Here is a 20,431-nt window from a genome sequence, read left to right as displayed (position 1 = left end):
TGCTTATTGTACCTGTCGTTCTCTCCTGTACAGGTGTGATACCACACACGCTACACAAAAGCCTGGGAACATTACAATTGAGTAGAAATACATACATCACACTACAGAAGGCCACTATATTGAATACATGTCATATTGTTAGGAAATTTCTGAATACAGACACACACACACTGACACAGTTTTTAATTTTTGTTTTGTTTTAGTTTAACACACTACACCCAACAATAATAATAATATTTTTTTACTAGAATACACGTGAGCAGTGATTATTGTAAAACAATTGAATTTGCTCCTTTGAATTAATTGAACAATTGAATAGAATTGTTCAATTAATTCAAAGGAAACATTAGGCTTTAACAACAGCACATACATTACATTATAGATAGCAGTCATACTAAACATATTAAGGAAATTCTTAAACATAGATATGTACATAAACAGCACATAAACAACAATTTTTTCTGTATCTTTGTCTTAACTGTAATCTGACATTGATTTAAGCCAAATAGGATACATTTCATCAACAACACAACAACAATGATGACAAAATCAAACTTATTAATAAAATTTTTATAACATTATACAGTAGAATTTCTTTTAACAAAGATCAGCTTTTTGTTAGAGAAGTTATATATTATTTTCAATAACACTACAGTATTTCAAATAGAGTAATAAACATTTTTTTGACTTTTTTTCATTTTGAAAGAAAAAGTAATTGGTTTTGTTTTTATTTCATTCTGCAAAAAATATTAAAGTTTGTTAAGATATTTTAAATTTTCAAAAAACATTGAAATGCATATATTTTGTTAATGAGCACAAATTTTATATTTTTGTAAATCACATTTTTTTTATTTAAATATTTTTAGATTATTCATTCATCCTTTAAGGTATTGAGCAGACTACTAATTAAAATTATTTGTAAAAGTCTTAAAGTTAGCTAAGTAATGGAAAAGTATTTAGGTTTAAAAATGTATACTTGACTGATAAAATTGTAGTGATATCTTTTAATTTAATGAAAGAATTGATTGAAAGAACTAATAAATATTGAAATATAAAAAATTAAATTATTACTTTTATATATTTTTTTAAAAAAATAGTTGAACATCAATACTTTATAGTTTATATTATTCTTTTATGTGAAAAATAGATGAAGCCATCTTCTTTTTATGGAAACAGACAATCATGGCTAAATAGTGTTCCTCCTTTTAATGGTAAGAATTCAAATTTTAATTCATTTTAATTCTATTAACTTTTAACTGGAGTTTCATAAAAGACATTTTTAAATTTTAAGATGTCACTTTGTAACAATGTCAGAAAACAGATAATTATTAACTTGAGAACATCTGTGTAACTGCTAGTAAATGCATGGGTATTCCACAGTCCATTTGTATTTTTATTATGTTTGCTGTAATTAAATGTAATTTAGTGTTAATCACGTTACTTTAAATATTTTAATTTTTATTTTTTGCAGATTACAATATTGAAAAGAAACACTTTTTAAAATTAATGCTATATAAAAATCAAACCCATGCTCTGCAGAAAGAATAATTACTAAAATCATCACCAAACACATTTGGCTGCTAAGACACATTTATTTGCTATACACTAATGTTTTCAGTTTAATTCATAGGCCATCCTCAGGTGCCATATTTTTGGAATGTCAGTTACAACTGTTCTAAGATAGAATACAATAAATATAGTATATTAGAAGATTAAATTTTAAAATATTTATATATAAGTGAAACACTATAAAAATTTTTAAATGTAATCTTCTATACATCCAATAAATAAAAAAAAACATAAAAATTCTAACCAAAAAATAACATTAAATTTTAACATAAACGTCACACAATAAACTTTTATGTTAGAATTTAATTTTTAGCAACAATACCACAAACCATACATTTCATAAGCTGTTCTGGCATAAAAATGACTCAGTCTGATTATTAGAGAGATGTTATTTTTTACTTGATTCATAGAATCAGATTAGAGATTTATTTCATTATTAATTGTTGTTTATTATTGCTAAATATGTTTATCACCTTTTATAAATCATTATAAAAATAAAATAATTTTATTTAAAAAGTTTAAAATTTTAATATTTTTTGTCATGTGTCTTTTATTGATGATTTTTTTTTATAATCTGTTGAAAGTCTTCTAGATTAAGTTCAAAAGTTTTTAAGTATTAAAATTTTAAATTGTTAATTAAAATAGTTTATAATAATTTTCTTAACTGGAGATGATCTAAATTAAAATCAAAAACATTTTTATTTAAATAATTTTGGTATCTCAATCTCTACTTTAACAGTTTGTTTGTTTCATCGTCATCATGCCAAATTTTGTGAATTTTTATGTTAAAGCAGCTTTTTTAGAATTTTGTTATTGATTTCCTTGTTTCCCTGATAAAAAAAATTAACTTATTGATTTAATATGGAAATTTTAATTTAATGTGATTTTCTAATAAGGATAGTTGAATAAACATTTATTATTTTGTTAATTTAATTTTAAAGTAAAATTTTATATATAAATATTGAATTTGAAGTCAATTATTTTTTTATCCATTAAACAATTATACATTTTCTAAAAACTCATTCCTAAATATGAGCTTATTATTGGCTATATATTAGGGTTAGATAGTATGTTTAAACTATATATAAGGTTACATTTTAATAATATATTAATAAGTTTTAGATTAATATAATGCAATTTGAAATATTTTGTTATTATTACTGAAACTATTGATAAAATTTTGATGTATTAATATTCAGGCTAACATTTTAGAACACAGTGAAGTATCTTGATAAAAAAAATCCTTTTATTTTCTCATTTCAAGGTTTTATTTTATTAACAGCTGTATAAAGTTGAAACAGATGACTGCCATCTGTTTTAATTTTAGTAGTTGATAGCTAAACAAACCATAAATTATTCAGTATATTTGTAATAAAAAAGTTTTCAAATTCTGATAGATTAATGCAGTGTCATAAAATTATTTCCATATGTGAGCAATATTACTCTTAGCAAAGAATATCTATAAAAAATATAAATTTTTATCTTATTGTACTGTTATCTACATGCTATTCAATAATTTTAAAATTAAATTTAAAGCATATTCCTACAATATATTGGAAGAAAATAATATTTTTTAGTTGATATTCTTGGTAAAATGTGACCAATATTTGGAAGGTAAACTACTACTGTTAAAGGTCTTGAGTTTCAAGAACTTAAAGATTTTATTTTAGACAATTATGAGAAAATTTTTAATAAAATAATCAAAAACCAATTTTCTAATGAGAAATTATTAGCTTGTCCCACAAGTAGTTTGTGATTGAAAATAACTATTGACAAACTTACTATAAACTTTAAGTGTTGAAGAACATGTTTTTTTTTTAAAGTTGAATGATTAAACTACAGAGAACAATGTTTAAGAAAACAAGTTTCAAATAAATTGTCTTTGAAATAAATAAAATATAAATAAGATTGCCATGCACGGAGTTGAGTTGTTGAGTTGGAAGATTGTAGTATTCTTTTGCTTGAGATTTTAAAATTTTTTAATGATTGTTTACAATTAGTGGATGTTTTGATAAATGAAATGAGATAAAGTTAACAGGTATAAAAAAAATATATTAAAATAATAAACATAATATCTTTTGCTTTCCAAAATATGGAAATTAAATGGAAAATATTTAAAACTATGAAGAAGTGGAGTGAGAAATTAAATTTGCTACATCTGATAATTTGGTACCTGATTGGTATAATTCTTTTATTATTTTGAGTGATTTATGACACCATCAAAACAGGGGTGCAAATTTCTGATTGAAAATACAATTAAGAAATTTACTGTTAAAAAATACAGGGAAACAAATAGATCTAGAAAACCTTTATTATACAGTATATCCAGTGTCTGCACAGACCTGGAAAGTTGAAGAATAAGATTTTTAGCAGAGAAAGTCAGGTAATGGCATTAAATGTCAGGAAATCTGCAATTGTGGAATTCATCTGTGGCTCTTGCTCCTTTTTGATCAAAATTGTGGAAATAAAATTGTAAAAATAATAATAAAAAGCAGAAATTAACATTTTCAGCAAAAACTGCATTTGCCCATGTCTGTTATAGGGGATCAACGAAAACTGAAGTGACCAAAAGAATGGCAAGATTTGTCACACAAGATTATATCTTGTAAACTATAAATGATAATGTAATGATTAAAATTTTGTTAGATAGAGTGTTTTTGTTTGTATTTAAAATGGTGGTTAGTGGGAGTGTGCAGCTCTGAGGGGGTTTGTGATTACACATGAACACTGAAAATGGCAATACCATACAGCATTTGAGCAGTGTATAACTTTGGATTGCGAAGAGATAGGACATTGAAATTGGTGTTGATTTGTACAGAATGGCAGGATCTACAATATTATTTAGCAATAATAACCAATAAAATAGAATATGTAAAGTTATAAACTGATAAGTGTGCAAGTTGAAGAAAATTTTCATAATGTCAAAGAAATTGAAAAGGAAATGGGAACAGAAATGTAAGAAACATAAATCATTAAAAATAAAAATTTAAAAGGAATCAGAAAAGCCCTAAATGCTTTTCTGATTCCTTTTAAATGCTGAACAATGCAGATTTTATATAGAGCATAAGAAAACCAGTGTGTCAACTCCAACAATACTTCAAGTGCACTGCCACCTGAACCAATATTGATTTGGAATGTGATAATCACCAAGACTATTCATTTACATCTTCCTCTAACAACACAAAGACAGATTCATGCCTTAAGTGATTGCAATAGTGTTCCAAACACAACTCCCAAATTTTTTGACTTGTGTGACGTTTGATAAACCTATTGCAGTCAGTTGATGCCATGGGGAGGCAAAGAACTGTCAGTTGGCTTAACAATATTGTGTACAGGACATTTTGGACCACATGGTGGACCTCATGCAATTCAAGTATTTTTATTCGTTGTATTTTTTGCTGCTGGCCACATACAGTATGTGGAGATGATAATCTTGACAATTTTGATGGATTGATGATTTGTGATATGTCTTCTCTTTGCAAATTTCCATCTTCAGGTGGCTTGCAGAATTTGAGAAGTCCACATTTTTTGGTTTTCAAAAACTTCATTGACAACGACTTGCTTTCTTGCCAAAACTCAGCTGTGCCCATTATAAGTTTCAGGGAGTGATTGGAAGAAATGTAATGACTTTGAATGGGTTAGTGCTGGACTAAAAATAGCACATGATAACCGATTTCTTTCTCTCATAGAGTGAACGATTCATTCTGTTTAAATTATTTTGAATTTCCCACCTCTTCACTTTAAGAAAATTTAATTTTTACATTAGTCTTTTTTTTATTTAATTAAATAAAATTTATGAATTAATTTAAATAAAATCACATAATTTTTTATATGACATAGAAATGATGTAGATAATTATATATAATTGATTTTATACAAATATGTTTGTTTTTTGTAAAAAGTGAATAAAGTGTTTTTTAATAAAAAATTTATATAATTGAGTGCAAAATGGGCTTAAATAGACTTGGCTGAATATTACATAATGGAAAGGAGAAATGCAAATACCTTTTCGGGGAACAATTTTCAAAATCGGTCAGGGAATCACAGATGGAATTACCTATATGGACCCTGTATGTTGTACAATAATTGGCTATTATCATTTTATTTCTACAAAAATTTAAAAATGTACAGATATCCCCCATATAACATGGTAGTTAGGTTCCAAAAAAGTACCCTGTTAGGCAAATCCATGTGATATAAAACAAAGGGCTAGTACAAAACATAGGGTTAGGTTCAAAAAATTAGCAAAAGTATTCTAGTCTTTTTTGTAATTAAGAGAAATATGGTTATCAAATTAATCAATAATTAACTGACAATCACAATCAAAGTATTGCATAGTAATATTAATTTTTTCTTCACTGCTAAACACTATTAAATGAGGACATTTTCTTTCGGAAAAATATTGTCATTTCTGCACTTTCCTGTTGACCTTAATCTGAAGTGTCAGCAACATCTTAATTTTTCTCTGCTTTTTTTTTCATAAAACCTGATGTTTTTATTTTCTTGCATTTGCATAAGAGATCTTTAAAAATCTAATGTTTATATGTAGTAACTTTTTAATTTAATCTATAAAATCAAAACATAACAATAATCTTTCAGATTCATTTAGAGCACTATCACCAACAACAGTGACATCTGGTTTATATGAAAGCTAGAATAGGAAGCTAAGGACGTTGAAGAAGAAGAATTGTACAATCAGTTCTCATTAAAGAAAACTGGATGAAAGGCACAAAACATTGAATATTCTAAAAATCCGTGGGCAAATATGAGAGAACAGACATGCTTGCTTGAATAAAATGCTATCAAATGACAGTGCTTGCACTTAAAAATTTTGACATTTTGTATAGGAATGTTTCTAATCCTTTACTTTTGTTAGAGCAAAATTATGTTGTAGGAATGCTTTGTTATATGAGTGATACCGTATTATTAATTTCTACATTTCTCTATTAGGAAAAGAGGATTTCTCACTCAAAATGTGTTAAATTTTTACACAATTAAATCAATTATCAAGACATCATTCTGCTTAATGTAACTGCTTAGTCAAACTTCATACAAAATATGTTCCAGAAATTGCTAAATTAGACAATTGTCTTGATTTCATAAATTTATTTATTTTGACTTTAAAAAATCAGTATAATTGATTGCTAACTTTTTTAGCAATTGTTAATTACATGGAAGTCTATTAATGTAATTAACAATTCATTAATCTCAATATTTTTTTTATAATGCTATCCTACATATAAAATGTGAGTATCAATTACCACTTAAATATGAGACAACTAGACAAGTAATTAAGAAATTTAAGAAAAATTTTGTAAATGTATCTTTAATGCTTGTAAATATTGTGTTTTGTATTATATTAAGTAATTATATATAACCTCCAATTGTATGAACTAGTTAAAAACAAAGTTTATTATTTATAAGACATTGCTTTAATTTTTTGTAAATAAATAAATTAAATAAATAATACTCAAAATTTTTTTCATTCAGAAATTATTTTAATCTCATGTATTTTGAAAAATTTGTTATTACCTATCATTGTTGATTAACTAATGAGAATTTTCCATTAATATTTAACTTTATAATAAACCTAGAAGACTCTCCTGACTATCTTGATTGGTTCAACTCTGATGTTTCATATTACTTTACACTCTCTCCACATTTATGTTGCAAATTACAATAATTCTTTATATTAGCAAAATTATATACTGTGATACATATAATATACATTAATTAAATAAATAAATAATTTTAAAAAATGAATAAAGAACATTTGATGGTAAGATGAAAAGTAAATTAATGTAAAATAATGTGCTTAATTTAATTGAATGTACAGACATTTTAACATTTTATGAGATGTTGAAGATTTAACTTTGGCACTTTCTACACACAAAATACTTTAGTTTTATGAAATTTCAGATTTTTCTTCCGGTTTTGACTGTACCATTTTGTTTTTCTGCAAAATGTCTGTTTCTAAAGTGGCAGTTAAATTTTACAGTTTTTAATTACACAGACAACTGCAACCATGATAGCTATTCCTGTTAACTAGCAAACTCCCTCCAACTACCGCATGAATGCAACTGCAAATATAAATAAAAAGTTTGTTTTTGTTGCACTGATTGCAAGTGCCATAAGATGAACAAATGTTTTTATGCTATCTGTTAAAATGGTGAAAAATCACAATTAATAGAACTGATCCATAATCACAAATGCCTATAGGCAAAATTTTAGGCTCTAATTTTAATGTAGCAAGTTCTTTCTTCATTAAAATTAGAGCTTTTGGTTCATCTTTCTAATTATGTGATGTCAGTTGTAACTTATACTGTTGATCATTACTGGAATTTTATTGATCACTTTGTAAATATGCTACAGCTACATCTCAAGTGTGTAAGTACTGATCCATGTATGAAACTTGTAGTTGTTGCAGTTGCCTTCACAGCTGAAAATTGCAAAGTGTGACTGCCACTTAACTAAACATTTCATGTGAGTGAGTATGTGAATGAATGAGTGAGGCTAATGTAATTTTATTATATTAGATGTATATAAAAATAAATAAATATTTAAATAATATATTCTTAATATTCAGGTCAAGGAATTAGTAGAACATGTATAAATGAAAAAAAATTAGAAAATAATTTACAAGATAATTATTGTTCTTGTTGGAATTGTAATGAAGATTTTCTTAAATTGCAGGTAAATAATTTAATTATACTGTTATGTAATTTTAATTGTATTTTTAATTATTGTTTTCAATTTATAGTCTCTGTTATGTAGCAATCTTACCAGTAAAGAAATTCTTGATTATTCTTATAACTTACTAGAGACTACTGAAATAAAATTAGGAGATATATTGAAAATATTATGTTCTGATAAAAAAACTGCAATAAAATTATTATTGGACAATTATATTAATGCAGTGCTTCCATATGCTTTTGATAATTTTACTGATGAAGAAGAAGAGGTAATTAACATTTTTATTTTATTTTTAAATAATCCTGCATTTTAAAACTATTATATTTTTCTATTTTCTGTAAATTACTAAATACATTTATTATAAAAATTAAATAATACATTTAATATACATAGTATACAGGGTGTATCAGAATGATGTTTTAAAAATTTGGGGGATTGTAGAGGATGAAATTTTGCACGTTTTGATATAAGGAACCCATAGTTGGAAATGTGATATAAAGTTTTTACAGCACTTTGCACTTTGCAGTTGGTATGCTGAATGAAACAGCAGAATACAGTATTTATGACAAGTTTTATTGACAAAACAATAGAGTACAATCAAACTGTACATTGAATCGGTGGCTGCACTATTTTAGAGTAAATGTTCAATGTGACGACTACCAACTTTGTTACATAATGTGCAACAATGAGCCATGTTTTGTCCGACTCTCTGTAAGATGTCATGCTCTCTTCTGATGGTATTAAATGCTGTAAAGATGCGCTCCGTAAGCTCTTGAACTGTTCCTACAGGTGTTGCGTACACAAGGGACTTTACATAACCTCAGAGGAAGAACTCAAGAACAATAATATGACGTCAATGGACTGAAGGGTAGCTACCAAAGTGAAGAAACTTACCTACTGCTGTAGAAACTTTATATCACATTTCTGGCTATGGGTTCCTTATATCAAAATGTTCAAAATTTCATCCTCTACAATCCCCCAAATTTTTAAAACGTCATTCTGATACACCCTGTACATATATATGCATTTACTATCACCTTTATACTATTTACACTATTGCATTTTTACTGGTTGCTATGTATCATGTGGNAATATTAAAGTTTGTTAAGATATTTTAAATTTTCAAAAAACATTGAAATGCATATATTTTGTTAATGAGCACAAATTTTATATTTTTGTAAATCACATTTTTTTTATTTAAATATTTTTAGATTATTCATTCATCCTTTAAGGTATTGAGCAGACTACTAATTAAAATTATTTGTAAAAGTCTTAAAGTTAGCTAAGTAATGGAAAAGTATTTAGGTTTAAAAATGTATACTTGACTGATAAAATTGTAGTGATATCTTTTAATTTAATGAAAGAATTGATTGAAAGAACTAATAAATATTGAAATATAAAAAATTAAATTATTACTTTTATATATTTTTTTAAAAAAATAGTTGAACATCAATACTTTATAGTTTATATTATTCTTTTATGTGAAAAATAGATGAAGCCATCTTCTTTTTATGGAAACAGACAATCATGGCTAAATAGTGTTCCTCCTTTTAATGGTAAGAATTCAAATTTTAATTCATTTTAATTCTATTAACTTTTAACTGGAGTTTCATAAAAGACATTTTTAAATTTTAAGATGTCACTTTGTAACAATGTCAGAAAACAGATAATTATTAACTTGAGAACATCTGTGTAACTGCTAGTAAATGCATGGGTATTCCACAGTCCATTTGTATTTTTATTATGTTTGCTGTAATTAAATGTAATTTAGTGTTAATCACGTTACTTTAAATATTTTAATTTTTATTTTTTGCAGATTACAATATTGAAAAGAAACACTTTTTAAAATTAATGCTATATAAAAATCAAACCCATGCTCTGCAGAAAGAATAATTACTAAAATCATCACCAAACACATTTGGCTGCTAAGACACATTTATTTGCTATACACTAATGTTTTCAGTTTAATTCATAGGCCATCCTCAGGTGCCATATTTTTGGAATGTCAGTTACAACTGTTCTAAGATAGAATACAATAAATATAGTATATTAGAAGATTAAATTTTAAAATATTTATATATAAGTGAAACACTATAAAAATTTTTAAATGTAATCTTCTATACATCCAATAAATAAAAAAAAACATAAAAATTCTAACCAAAAAATAACATTAAATTTTAACATAAACGTCACACAATAAACTTTTATGTTAGAATTTAATTTTTAGCAACAATACCACAAACCATACATTTCATAAGCTGTTCTGGCATAAAAATGACTCAGTCTGATTATTAGAGAGATGTTATTTTTTACTTGATTCATAGAATCAGATTAGAGATTTATTTCATTATTAATTGTTGTTTATTATTGCTAAATATGTTTATCACCTTTTATAAATCATTATAAAAATAAAATAATTTTATTTTTATTTTTAGTGGTGTTATTTATTATCTTTACTGAGAAATAAATTAGATGCAACTGATGAAGAAAAACACAGTACATTACACCAAACTTTTCAAGGTAAGTTTTAAAGTATATAAATTATTTTAAGTGAATATTTTAAAAGCATATCATATTTATCCAGTTAAGAATATTTACAGGTGTTCTTTCTCATCTTTCTGAAATTCTTCATCCAGCAAAGTTTGTTGCTCTTTTAAATAAAGATGAAAAATGTTATATTCCATTCATTAAACGATGCATAGAAAAACACCAGGCTAATCAACTTAAGGAAAAAATTATGTCTCTAGGAATGGAAATTAAAGCAATGATGTAATAGAAAAATTTTTATTTTGTTAAAATTTGAAATGGTGTGAGATTTTTAATTAGTATTGTGTCTTTTCAACACTAGATGCCATTGATTATAAGACTAGGTATTGATTTAAAATTGAAATGGCACAAAAAATTATTTATTAACTCTACTATAAATTTATAAAAATTGAAAAAATTGTTTTATTTATATAATTATCTATACATTTTATTTTGGCTAAAATGCTAAACAGATAAATGAAAAAGGTTTATTTATCCATGCATCTTTTTTACTTTTCTGTATGTATAACATATGTCTGTTTCTGTTTAAATAGTAAATAGAATCAACATTTTGTTTAAATTCAATACCTATATACACCTGTCCAAAACTTAGGGATGGATGACATTTCTACATGAATAGAGAGAAATGTAGATGAATACATGACAAGAACTGTACTTCCTGACATCTAACAGAACAATTTGCAGGACTTTATAAATTAAAGTAATAAAATTAAATCTTTAGTGAAAAAGATACTTACAGCAGTTCAACATAGATGGAGAATGGATGGAAAGTGCTGACCAATACCTAGACAGAGAAACCTGTCAGCATGGAATATGTCCAACTTAAAGTGCAATGCAGCACTAACAATGTCATGGTAGGCTCATTACCAACTGGCTCGGTGACTTTTCCTAGCAATTGTGTTTATCCCTAAGTTTTGAACATGAGTAGTATAGCAAATGCACTTAACTGAAGTTATAGTAGAGTAAATAGATGCTATGAAGGTCGGTCATGTTCAAGTAGTGACACCTTTGCATCTTCACTTGACAATTGTCAAGTTTTTTTTTACATTTATTGTAAGATGATTTTAATTTCCAAAATGTTAAAATATGAAAAACATGTTTAAGAATTCAGGAAATATGATATTAATTGAACAAAATATTCTAAAAAATTCAGATATTTATAAGCTTGCCAACTCTGTACGAGTTGATTTTGGAAGATTTCCATTTCAAGAGATTCAATGTATTTTGCTCTCAGCAATATCAAAGCACTAATTCCTATTCTTTAGTCTGTTTTAATATATAATTGAAAAGTTGATAATTTTGTCAAGTAAATACAGGAAGAATAAAATTCAGTTTAGGACTCCAAGAATTTCAAAATTTTTGCCAAAGTTTGGAGTCTCCAAATAAGTCTATGGGAGTTGGCAGATACATAGGCTGTTTTTTTTCCAAGCTCCAATGGTCCATAAAACAAAGACAAGTGTAAATAATAAAATGAATTTATTACCAAAAGTTAGGTACAAACGTGGTTACTTTTTGACAATCACCATGAAGATTGAGGCATTTGTCATATCTGTGGATGAGCTTTTCCATCCCCTTGTCATAGAATGTTGCCGCCAATGACTTGAAATGGGCCCTAACGTTGTTTTGAAGATTGTCATTAGTTTTGAACCTCTTCCCTTCTAGCCACTTTTCCTGTTCAGGAAAGAAGTAGAAGTTTCTTGGCGTTAAATCGGGACTATACGCTGGGTGTTTAAAGGTAGTGAAGACTTCCACCTCTTTCCTGAACTGAAAACATGGCTATTAGGGCAGAGGTTTGAGAATAATGACAATCTTCAAAACATTGTTAAGGCCATCTCAATTCACTGGTGGCAACATTCTATGACAAGGGGATGGAAAAGCTCGTATGACAAATGCCTCAATTGTCATGGTGATTATGTCGAAAAGTAACCATACCTAACTGTTTGTATCTAACTTTTGGTAATAAATTCATTTTGTTATTTACACTTGTCTTTGTTTTATGGACCATTGGAGCTTGGAAAAAATTGCCCTTGTATTTAGTTTTATCTATGGGTGCCAATTGTCCTGGCTTCACTCCCAACATCCTATTTAAATCTCTAATTTTGAGATGTAAGTGGGGTACCAATTTATATTCAAAGATTTCAGAAACTTATTGTTATTTTAATAATTTTTTAAAATTGCTTTGTGTTTATAAGATAGTACTCATTAAAACACTAAATTTTAAGAAATGATATCTTTTGAAATAAATATTTTGTGTATAATTATGATTTTATGTGAAATATATATTTTAACATTAACATTATTTATTAAATAAAAATTATTGTATAAATATTTATTTAAGATATTAAGAATGAAAATGTATATAATTAACATAATAAATTTTGAAATTTTCATCCCAATTTAAAATTTCTTACATATGATAATATTTAAATTTACATGTCATTTGAAATTAAAGCCACTTTTAATTTATTACATAAATTTTATCGGTATTAAGAACTGATGATGAAAGTAAAACTAAATTGGAATTATGTATAAATTTAAAATTAAACGTATAATCTTTTTAAATGGAAATGGAATTAATTTTGAGAATTATCAATATAAATCTCCACAATATAGTCTAATAATATAACAACATGGGTCATGTTGCCTGGTAAAGTGGCTTTAGATACAACTGCATAATCAAGCCAATGACATAGCCTGTTTCAGGTGAAGTGGGCTATGTGCATATCTGTATATAGCCCACTAAAAAATGGCTCTACATGAACCATTTTTTATTGGCGGAATATGCATTTCAATGGTAATGATATTCAAATTTTTCTTATACTGAAATGATGTGTTGTTCTGTCTTTATCAGCCTACCAGTGGCTGAGTGGATAACACCACTGAACACTGGTAGTTAATCCTGGGTTCATGCCTTGCCAATGAACTGGCCACGTGGAATTTTCTGGGTTTTCTTCACATTTCTAACACCTAAATAGGGGCCAAGTTTCTCTTAGAAAGTCCTCCCAGGAGGCATTTCCCTTTGGAAAATTGCCCACATTGCATTGTCGTATACAAATAAACCAAAAACTGGATACAGGGGCAAAATGTATACTCTGCCCTCATTATAATTAGTACAGGGGCAACTGCCATTTCTGTACTAGCTCCAGCACTAGTGTTTATCCATGTGACTTCACTGAATTGATATGTAATTTATTCTATTTTGATTTATTTGATGTTGTGCTACATGAAATAGCAAATATATATTAAGTACATATTTAAAAGCATTTAATTTTATTTAAATTTAACAAGTTAACAATATTTTTACCTCACTTATCCTGAAACAAGATATGAACACCATCCCATATTTCTTTAACAAAATTTATTAATGAAGAGTTAATTTACATAAAGTATTTGCAATATTTGGCTGTTAATTTTTAATTAGTTAATTATGTATATTCTTATTTCATGAGCATCCAAACTTCATTCGTACGTTTAAATGGCATCCAAAAAGGATCGTAAGTGCAGGCATAATATTTCGAGGTGTCAACGTTATGCAAAACTTTTGTAGCACTATTGGCTAAAATCTTTGCTTGCGAATCCCATTGACTTTCCAAAACTGGCATGCCCGAGAATTGCCTATAATAATTACAAGAAATAAAAAAGTGTATATCAGCAGTTAACAAGCATTTTAAAAAAGGAACAAAATAAACATAATTCTGAAATTAAAATCATTCATTAGAAGTAAGGGAACAGGCATAGTATTGTCAAATTTATACAATTTACATCAAATAACTAAATTACATTAAATTCACTAAAATTACATTCCTTAAATAGGTTTTTTTCCTGCTTATCTTTTTCTTCAGGAGAGTGAATAATAAGTGTAAAGAAAAAAAAGAGAAAGCTTTAACTATTTTCCCTACCTGGCTGCCCCATTGTGGGTCTGCCGAACCCATAATGGGCTTGCTAGAAAAGCTCTCATAGTGTCCATAGGGCGGAAAGAGATAAAAATAATAATAATGAAGATATGACATGCTATCTGCAATCTGCAACCAGTACAACATTTAGAGCATGCAGCATAGATATTTGAGTGGTGGAACATGATAAATTTACCACAACTTCAGCATCAATGGGTGAGTGGATAAAACTACCAAAAGTTGGTAGTTTGTTGTGGATTGGCACCTGGCCGAAGACTGGCTACATGGAGTTTTCTTGGACTTTTTCACGTTTTTAACACCTAAATAGAGGCAAATAAACAAAATCAAACTAAACCTTCAGCATGTTTTATAGACTGTCGAGGCACTGTTTTCTGGAATGGAGTGTATAACTGCCACTAACGCTGTAAGTCAGGTGTAACAGACGAACAGTCGCTGAGCCTGGGAGGAATGAAGCTTTAAAATGGAACTGATAAAAAAAATCGTCAAATATATTTAATATTTTCGTTTATAGATTCATGTGAATGATCTATAAATCTATGTTTCTTGTATATAAAAATTATTTATAAATTCTTTACAATCGGAGATCATTTGTACGCTATGCTAAATTGTCTTAAATTGATTGCCTTCATTTATTTTAGTGCTGCTCATTTATACACTCGTGCAATGCCGGAAAGATCTCTCTTGCTCCTGGATGTTTAAGTGGATATCCTGTATATATTATATACAGTATAGGAATAGGAAGGAAAGGTAATGCGGCCCTCCTCAAATATAGCCACAGGGAAAGGAGGATGGGGAGGCAGGGTGCCTAGGGGAGAGGGGTAGGGCAAAAGGGGGAAGAGGAGAGATCATAAGCGCTTGCCGGGGTCCGTTGATAGTGACCAATAGAAAAATACAGGCAGTACAAGTAGTACGGGTATACGTAATCGCATACATAATCATCGTGGTTTTACAAAGAAAACCGTAGGTAATATAGAGAGAAATTGGAATATTACATGGTAAATAATACAAAAATTCAAATAAAAATACAAAAGAAATGTTGGATGATTACTTTTAGGAGACCGAGCCATGATAGATTGCGCGTACATAGTACAGAGAACAATGCCTTCCAGCGATAGGTAATCCGATAGGCCGCTGCCGACCGCTAGAATACAGACAAAATGGGCAGAAAGGCCTGTATATATATAAACAAAACTCCTACCAACACGAAAGTTAACGAATTTATACAAAAATTGTTTTGAGATTGGCTGAATGAATTTTTATATATCGGGCCCCATCCCTCACCACATTGTGGGCCTGGCCGAACATGTAATGGGCTCGATTAAAAAGCTCTTCTAGCGTCCAAGGGGCAGAAAGAGTTAAACACTTCTAAGAGTTTTTAAAACCGAGGGGGTTGTTTTTCTACTCATGTTTAAGGCACGTAATGGAATGGCCGAGTGGTGAAGAACGCAACACGACGTGAGATCCAAATTCCTTTTTGCAAACTTCGGAAAATCTGACTTGGACTTCATTACGGATCTTCACAACGAAAGACTGAAGTACCCCGATTTACTGTACTGTAATGGCTATTTAGCCGCCATTTTAAGAACTTGTTTGAATTTGTCGATATTTATTTCTATAATCTATAAGAAAGAAGGGAGAAAATAATAATAATAAATGTACCTTGCTACTAAGTGAGTTGCAGTTTGTTTATCTATCTTTACTGTGGGGTCAATTGGAATGGGTGGATCAACATATAAAGCTGATGGTAACAAGTAGGATGTTTTCACTTTGACTCCGCCAATTTTATGAGTCCACATTTCCCTTACTGGATAGGTGCAATTTATGCGTAGGGCTGTAACAAAAACATTAATCCTAAAAAATTATCCATAAATTTAATTAATTTTTCTTAATTAAAATTAACAGCTAAATCATTGATATATAATCAATAAATTTCCCATAAAAATAATATACCTTTGGTATTTTTCTTATACCAGTAACGCATAAGTTTTAAATTATTTTTGGAGGATGCAATGTAACCAAATTTACTGATACTTTCTGCAGTTACCCAAACTGAGTCTGGATAACTTCGTTCCTCAAAGTTCTAAAAACATAAAAAAAATTTTTTTAAAGAGATAAAATGTAGTATATACATACTGTACAGGACCGTCAGTAGCGGAATGGATAAAACCACTAAACACTGGTAATTGATCGAGGGTTCGCATCTGGTCACATGGAGTTTTTCGTGTTTTCTTCACGTTAGTAACACCTAAATAAGGATCAGTTTCCCATGAAATATCTCCCGGGAGGCATCTCGGCAGATCGCCCATGTGTCACGCAGCCATATACGAATAAGCCTAAACCATCGAGAGGGGGAACTGGGGTCTTTTCCCGCACCCGGAAAAAATTAAGGTCCGTAGAATTTTCTTTCCTTCTTAGTTCAAAAAAGTGACCCACTCTATATCCCAGGGGAACAAATTGGGCACCCTCCTGGCATCACGTAAAAGATTCCACAAATTATAATCATAAAGGTAATTGAGATATGTAACCTTACACTCGCGACCATGGGTCGCTTTGTCCTTCTTTTTGTATTGATGCACTACTGTATTCTATAATCTACTTGTGAGAAAATAAAATTAAAAATAAATAAAAATCTATTATTGTAATTTTTTGTCTCCACGCTCTCCACCCCCCTGGAAATTTTTTTGCTGATGCCCATGTCCTGGCTCTTGACGGTCCTGTATATGCATATATACTGTAATTTATACAAGTATAAAAACATTGTATTATAATGTATAAAAAAAGAGAATTACGAATACCGGATAAGTGTTTAAAACGTCGTATATGGGACATTCACATCCATGAATTACACATCCGACAGCAGTTGCAAGCAGCGTCTAAAAATAAACAATGTCAAGAACCTGTAAGATATACATTTATTTTTTTCAGTTTTCTTTTAATTAAACAAAGTACGTTTGTCATCTTAAGAATCCGAAAAAGTTCACGTAACTTTGTAAGTATCTAGTCCACCCTATTTGGCTGTCGTTCTTACTGAAATGTCAAAGCCATGCCAGTTAATCCAGACAAGCGGCAGTGACTCTTTGTTACATATAAAACTAGGTCAATGAGATCGCGACCTTACGACAGTTCTTAATTTTCATTCATGAGGTATAACCATATTCTTAAACGAAAGTTAGGCATAATATTCTATATGATTTGACCTTATATCTCTGCAATTATGCCTCAGAATTAGGTTACGTTGAAAACGAACCAACATTCCTTCTGTTATTTATAAACAGGACCGGCTCAGACGTGGAATTTTCGAGTTTCCGGGGGGGTCTCGGAATTTTACAAAATTTTTTATAACTATTTTGGACCTCAATAATAATTTTTTTTTCGGAGGCCCCGCAAAAACTCCAGCCGGTTCTGTTCGTAAATAATAGACTATACAAAAAATATTAAAAATCGTCACACTAAAATAATCTTATGTATAAAAATTAATTTTATTCGATAATTAAATATAATTTTAAAATAATTTATAAAAAAAATGAATTTCTATATTCTAAAATTTATATTTTAAATGAAGATCAGCAGGGATGGCTCAGACGTCGATTTTTCGGGATCTCAGAGGGGCCCGCACTTCAAATTTCTAAAAAATTTTTGATTAAAAAAGTATCTTGCAAATTATTTGGGACCCACTAATAATTTTTTTCCGAGGCCCTCTAAAAACTGCAGATCAAAATAGCCGGCCCTGTAGATCAGTCATTTTTACAATAATTGCATTTATAACTGAAAATATTGCAGTTAAATTCCGACTTACCGCAAATGCAAGCAATAATAGCTTCATGATGACTGAATGAGATCTAAGAAAAATTCTTATATATATTTATATATAAATGTTCGGTTGTTTAATAATCAAAGGGCACAAAATTGCAAAGTAAGATCTTGTTATCAAAAGGATATTTTCTGCGTTCAAACAACTTTTGTATAAATTTTGATAAATTATCAATCATGTCAGCATGTAAATTGATCGGATCGCCTGATTTCCAGAATCTCTTATATTTTTCCTTAATAGTAATTAAAATTTATCGTTTTAAATTATATATAAATCAATTTAAAGTAAAAAAAAGTGGGCAACATTGTTGCTGGACTTTTCCGGCATTTATTTATTTATTTATTTATTTTCATCCCTAATAATCGTTACCATTATCTTCAGATCAGCTCGGAAGATTAAAGATGTGGGGCCATATTTCCCGAACCAATAGTCCGATTTTCTTGAAATTTTCTAGAAACATTGCACCCTAATACACAAATTTCCCTGAAAAATTTCAGAAATTTTCGGCTAAGGGTGTAGGCGTTATTACGGTTCAAAGTATGGGAAATCATGCTTCTTATACACAGTAACATCATACATACAGAAAAAAATAATCCCCAACTTTTTTTGCATTTCTCGACGTTTCAAGGCCCCGAACAAAAACTTTAAAAAATGTTGGAAAGGTCATTTTTTGACAGATTACAATACTTTCCCTATGTTACTTAACAGCAGGGAAAGTAAAATGTAAATAATATACAACAAAATTAAAAATTTGATATTTAAAAAGTATATGATAAATATGATAATAATGAGTATATTTTATGCTATAAATTTTGTTAGGAAAAACCAAAATCAAGCTCGTATTACGCGTAAGCAAATCACAGTTCAACGTATCATCAACGCAAATATATTTAACACTTTTCATTTTTTAATGTATGAATATAAATGTAACAACATACATTTCACTTATGGATCCATAACAGAACTCATTCTCTTCTTTCTCAAAAAATTCACATACATTGCGAATAAAATAAGACATAAGTAAGCAGATTTTCAGATATTTCGGAATATTATAAACAAAATTTAAGATAAACATCTAATTTAATATTATATTTTATTTTATTATTTTATATTTTTTTAAATAACATTTTTTAAATTACATTAAAATCTCGCGCAAATTTCGTCAAAATGGTGAAAATATTCTACATCATATTAATAAACAACTTCCCGGCATTTTTATTTGTTTTCGCTCCTAATTATTGCTACCATTGCCTTTAAGTCTTCAGATTGGTTCGGGAGATATTAAGAGGATGGGCCATATCTCCCGAACCAACAGTCCAATTTTCTTGAAAATTTCTAGAAAAATTTCACCCTAACACACAAACTTCTTTGCAAAATTTCAGAAAATTTCGAATAAAAGAACAGGAATTATTAAGCTTCAAAGTGGGTATAAAAAAATCGTGCCACTTGCCCACCACCTAAACATACACTAATATCATACATACAGGAAAAAATAAGATATTTTTTCTTTATTTATTTTAATGTATTATTTAAGATTTTTATATCTATTTAAAAAAAAAAAAACTTGATAAAAAGTGGTAGGTGTGTCCCAGTTCTTATTTAAAAATTTAAATATAGAACAAAGTAAACAAACAAATTATAAAATTTAGTATTTATTTTGTATATAAATTTTAATAATTCGATTACTCGAGATAAGATCCAAGCAAGAAAACAAGGAAAAAAAAAAAAGAAAAACAAGTGAAGGAAGTTCGTTATTATCATAGCCCTTGACCATACTAACCTTCTCCTAAATTGCATCATTTTACCTCTGTAATAGATATTGTAATGGATGAATGCATTTACTACTTCATATTTCAAGAAAAAAAAAAAAAAGAATTTAAGATGTTTACAAACGATA

The 20,431-nt window shown here is 28.4% G+C and overlaps 2 protein-coding genes across 2 annotated transcripts in view; one reads left to right on the top strand and one right to left on the bottom strand.

The window, feature by feature from the left end:
• The window catches only part of LOC111620922 (Hermansky-Pudlak syndrome 3 protein-like), a 74,866-nt gene extending 62,578 nt beyond the window's left edge, over positions 1-12,288 (top strand). Inside the window, exons 17-21 of the mRNA XM_023362949.1 lie at positions 1,148-1,211; positions 8,156-8,262; positions 8,330-8,530; positions 10,698-10,782; positions 10,863-12,288. Coding sequence (XP_023218717.1) covers positions 1,148-1,211; positions 8,156-8,262; positions 8,330-8,530; positions 10,698-10,782; positions 10,863-11,035 — 630 coding nt within the window. The 3' untranslated portion in view covers positions 11,036-12,288. The remainder of the gene's footprint in view (positions 1-1,147; positions 1,212-8,155; positions 8,263-8,329; positions 8,531-10,697; positions 10,783-10,862) is intronic.
• A 1,806-nt stretch (positions 12,289-14,094) lies between these two features.
• Positions 14,095-18,549, bottom strand: LOC111620877 (heme-binding protein 1-like). The gene is made up of 5 exons (XM_023362878.1): positions 18,520-18,549; positions 17,519-17,596; positions 16,674-16,803; positions 16,383-16,554; positions 14,095-14,424 (listed from the first exon to the last, which is right to left on the bottom strand). The coding sequence occupies exons 1-5, from the start codon at positions 18,544-18,546 to the stop codon at positions 14,247-14,249; spliced, it is 585 nt and encodes a 194-aa protein (XP_023218646.1). The 5' UTR covers positions 18,547-18,549; the 3' UTR covers positions 14,095-14,246.
• Between the last annotated feature and the right edge of the window lie 1,882 nt (positions 18,550-20,431).

This window comes from Centruroides sculpturatus, unplaced genomic scaffold, assembly GCF_000671375.1.
Source record: "Centruroides sculpturatus isolate CEXI.00-Female unplaced genomic scaffold, Cexi_2.0 scaffold17, whole genome shotgun sequence".
Classification (NCBI taxonomy): Eukaryota; Metazoa; Arthropoda; class Arachnida; order Scorpiones; family Buthidae; genus Centruroides; species Centruroides sculpturatus.
Note: the sequence above shows the minus strand (reverse complement) of the source record. Positions and strands in the feature narration are given on the sequence as shown.

What these genes read in the sequence shown, in the direction of transcription:
- LOC111620877 (XM_023362878.1), bottom strand. Translation starts at nt 18,546, where the DNA reads ATGAAGCTATTATTGCTTGCATTTGCG. An exon ending in ACGTTTTAAACACTTATCCG is followed by an intron (nt 16,804 to 17,518) that starts GTATTCGTAATT and finishes TTATGTTTTTAG; the next exon opens with AACTTTGAGGAACGAAGTTA. An exon ending in GTATAAGAAAAATACCAAAG is followed by an intron (nt 16,555 to 16,673) that starts GTATATTATTTT and finishes TTTTTGTTACAG; the next exon opens with CCCTACGCATAAATTGCACC.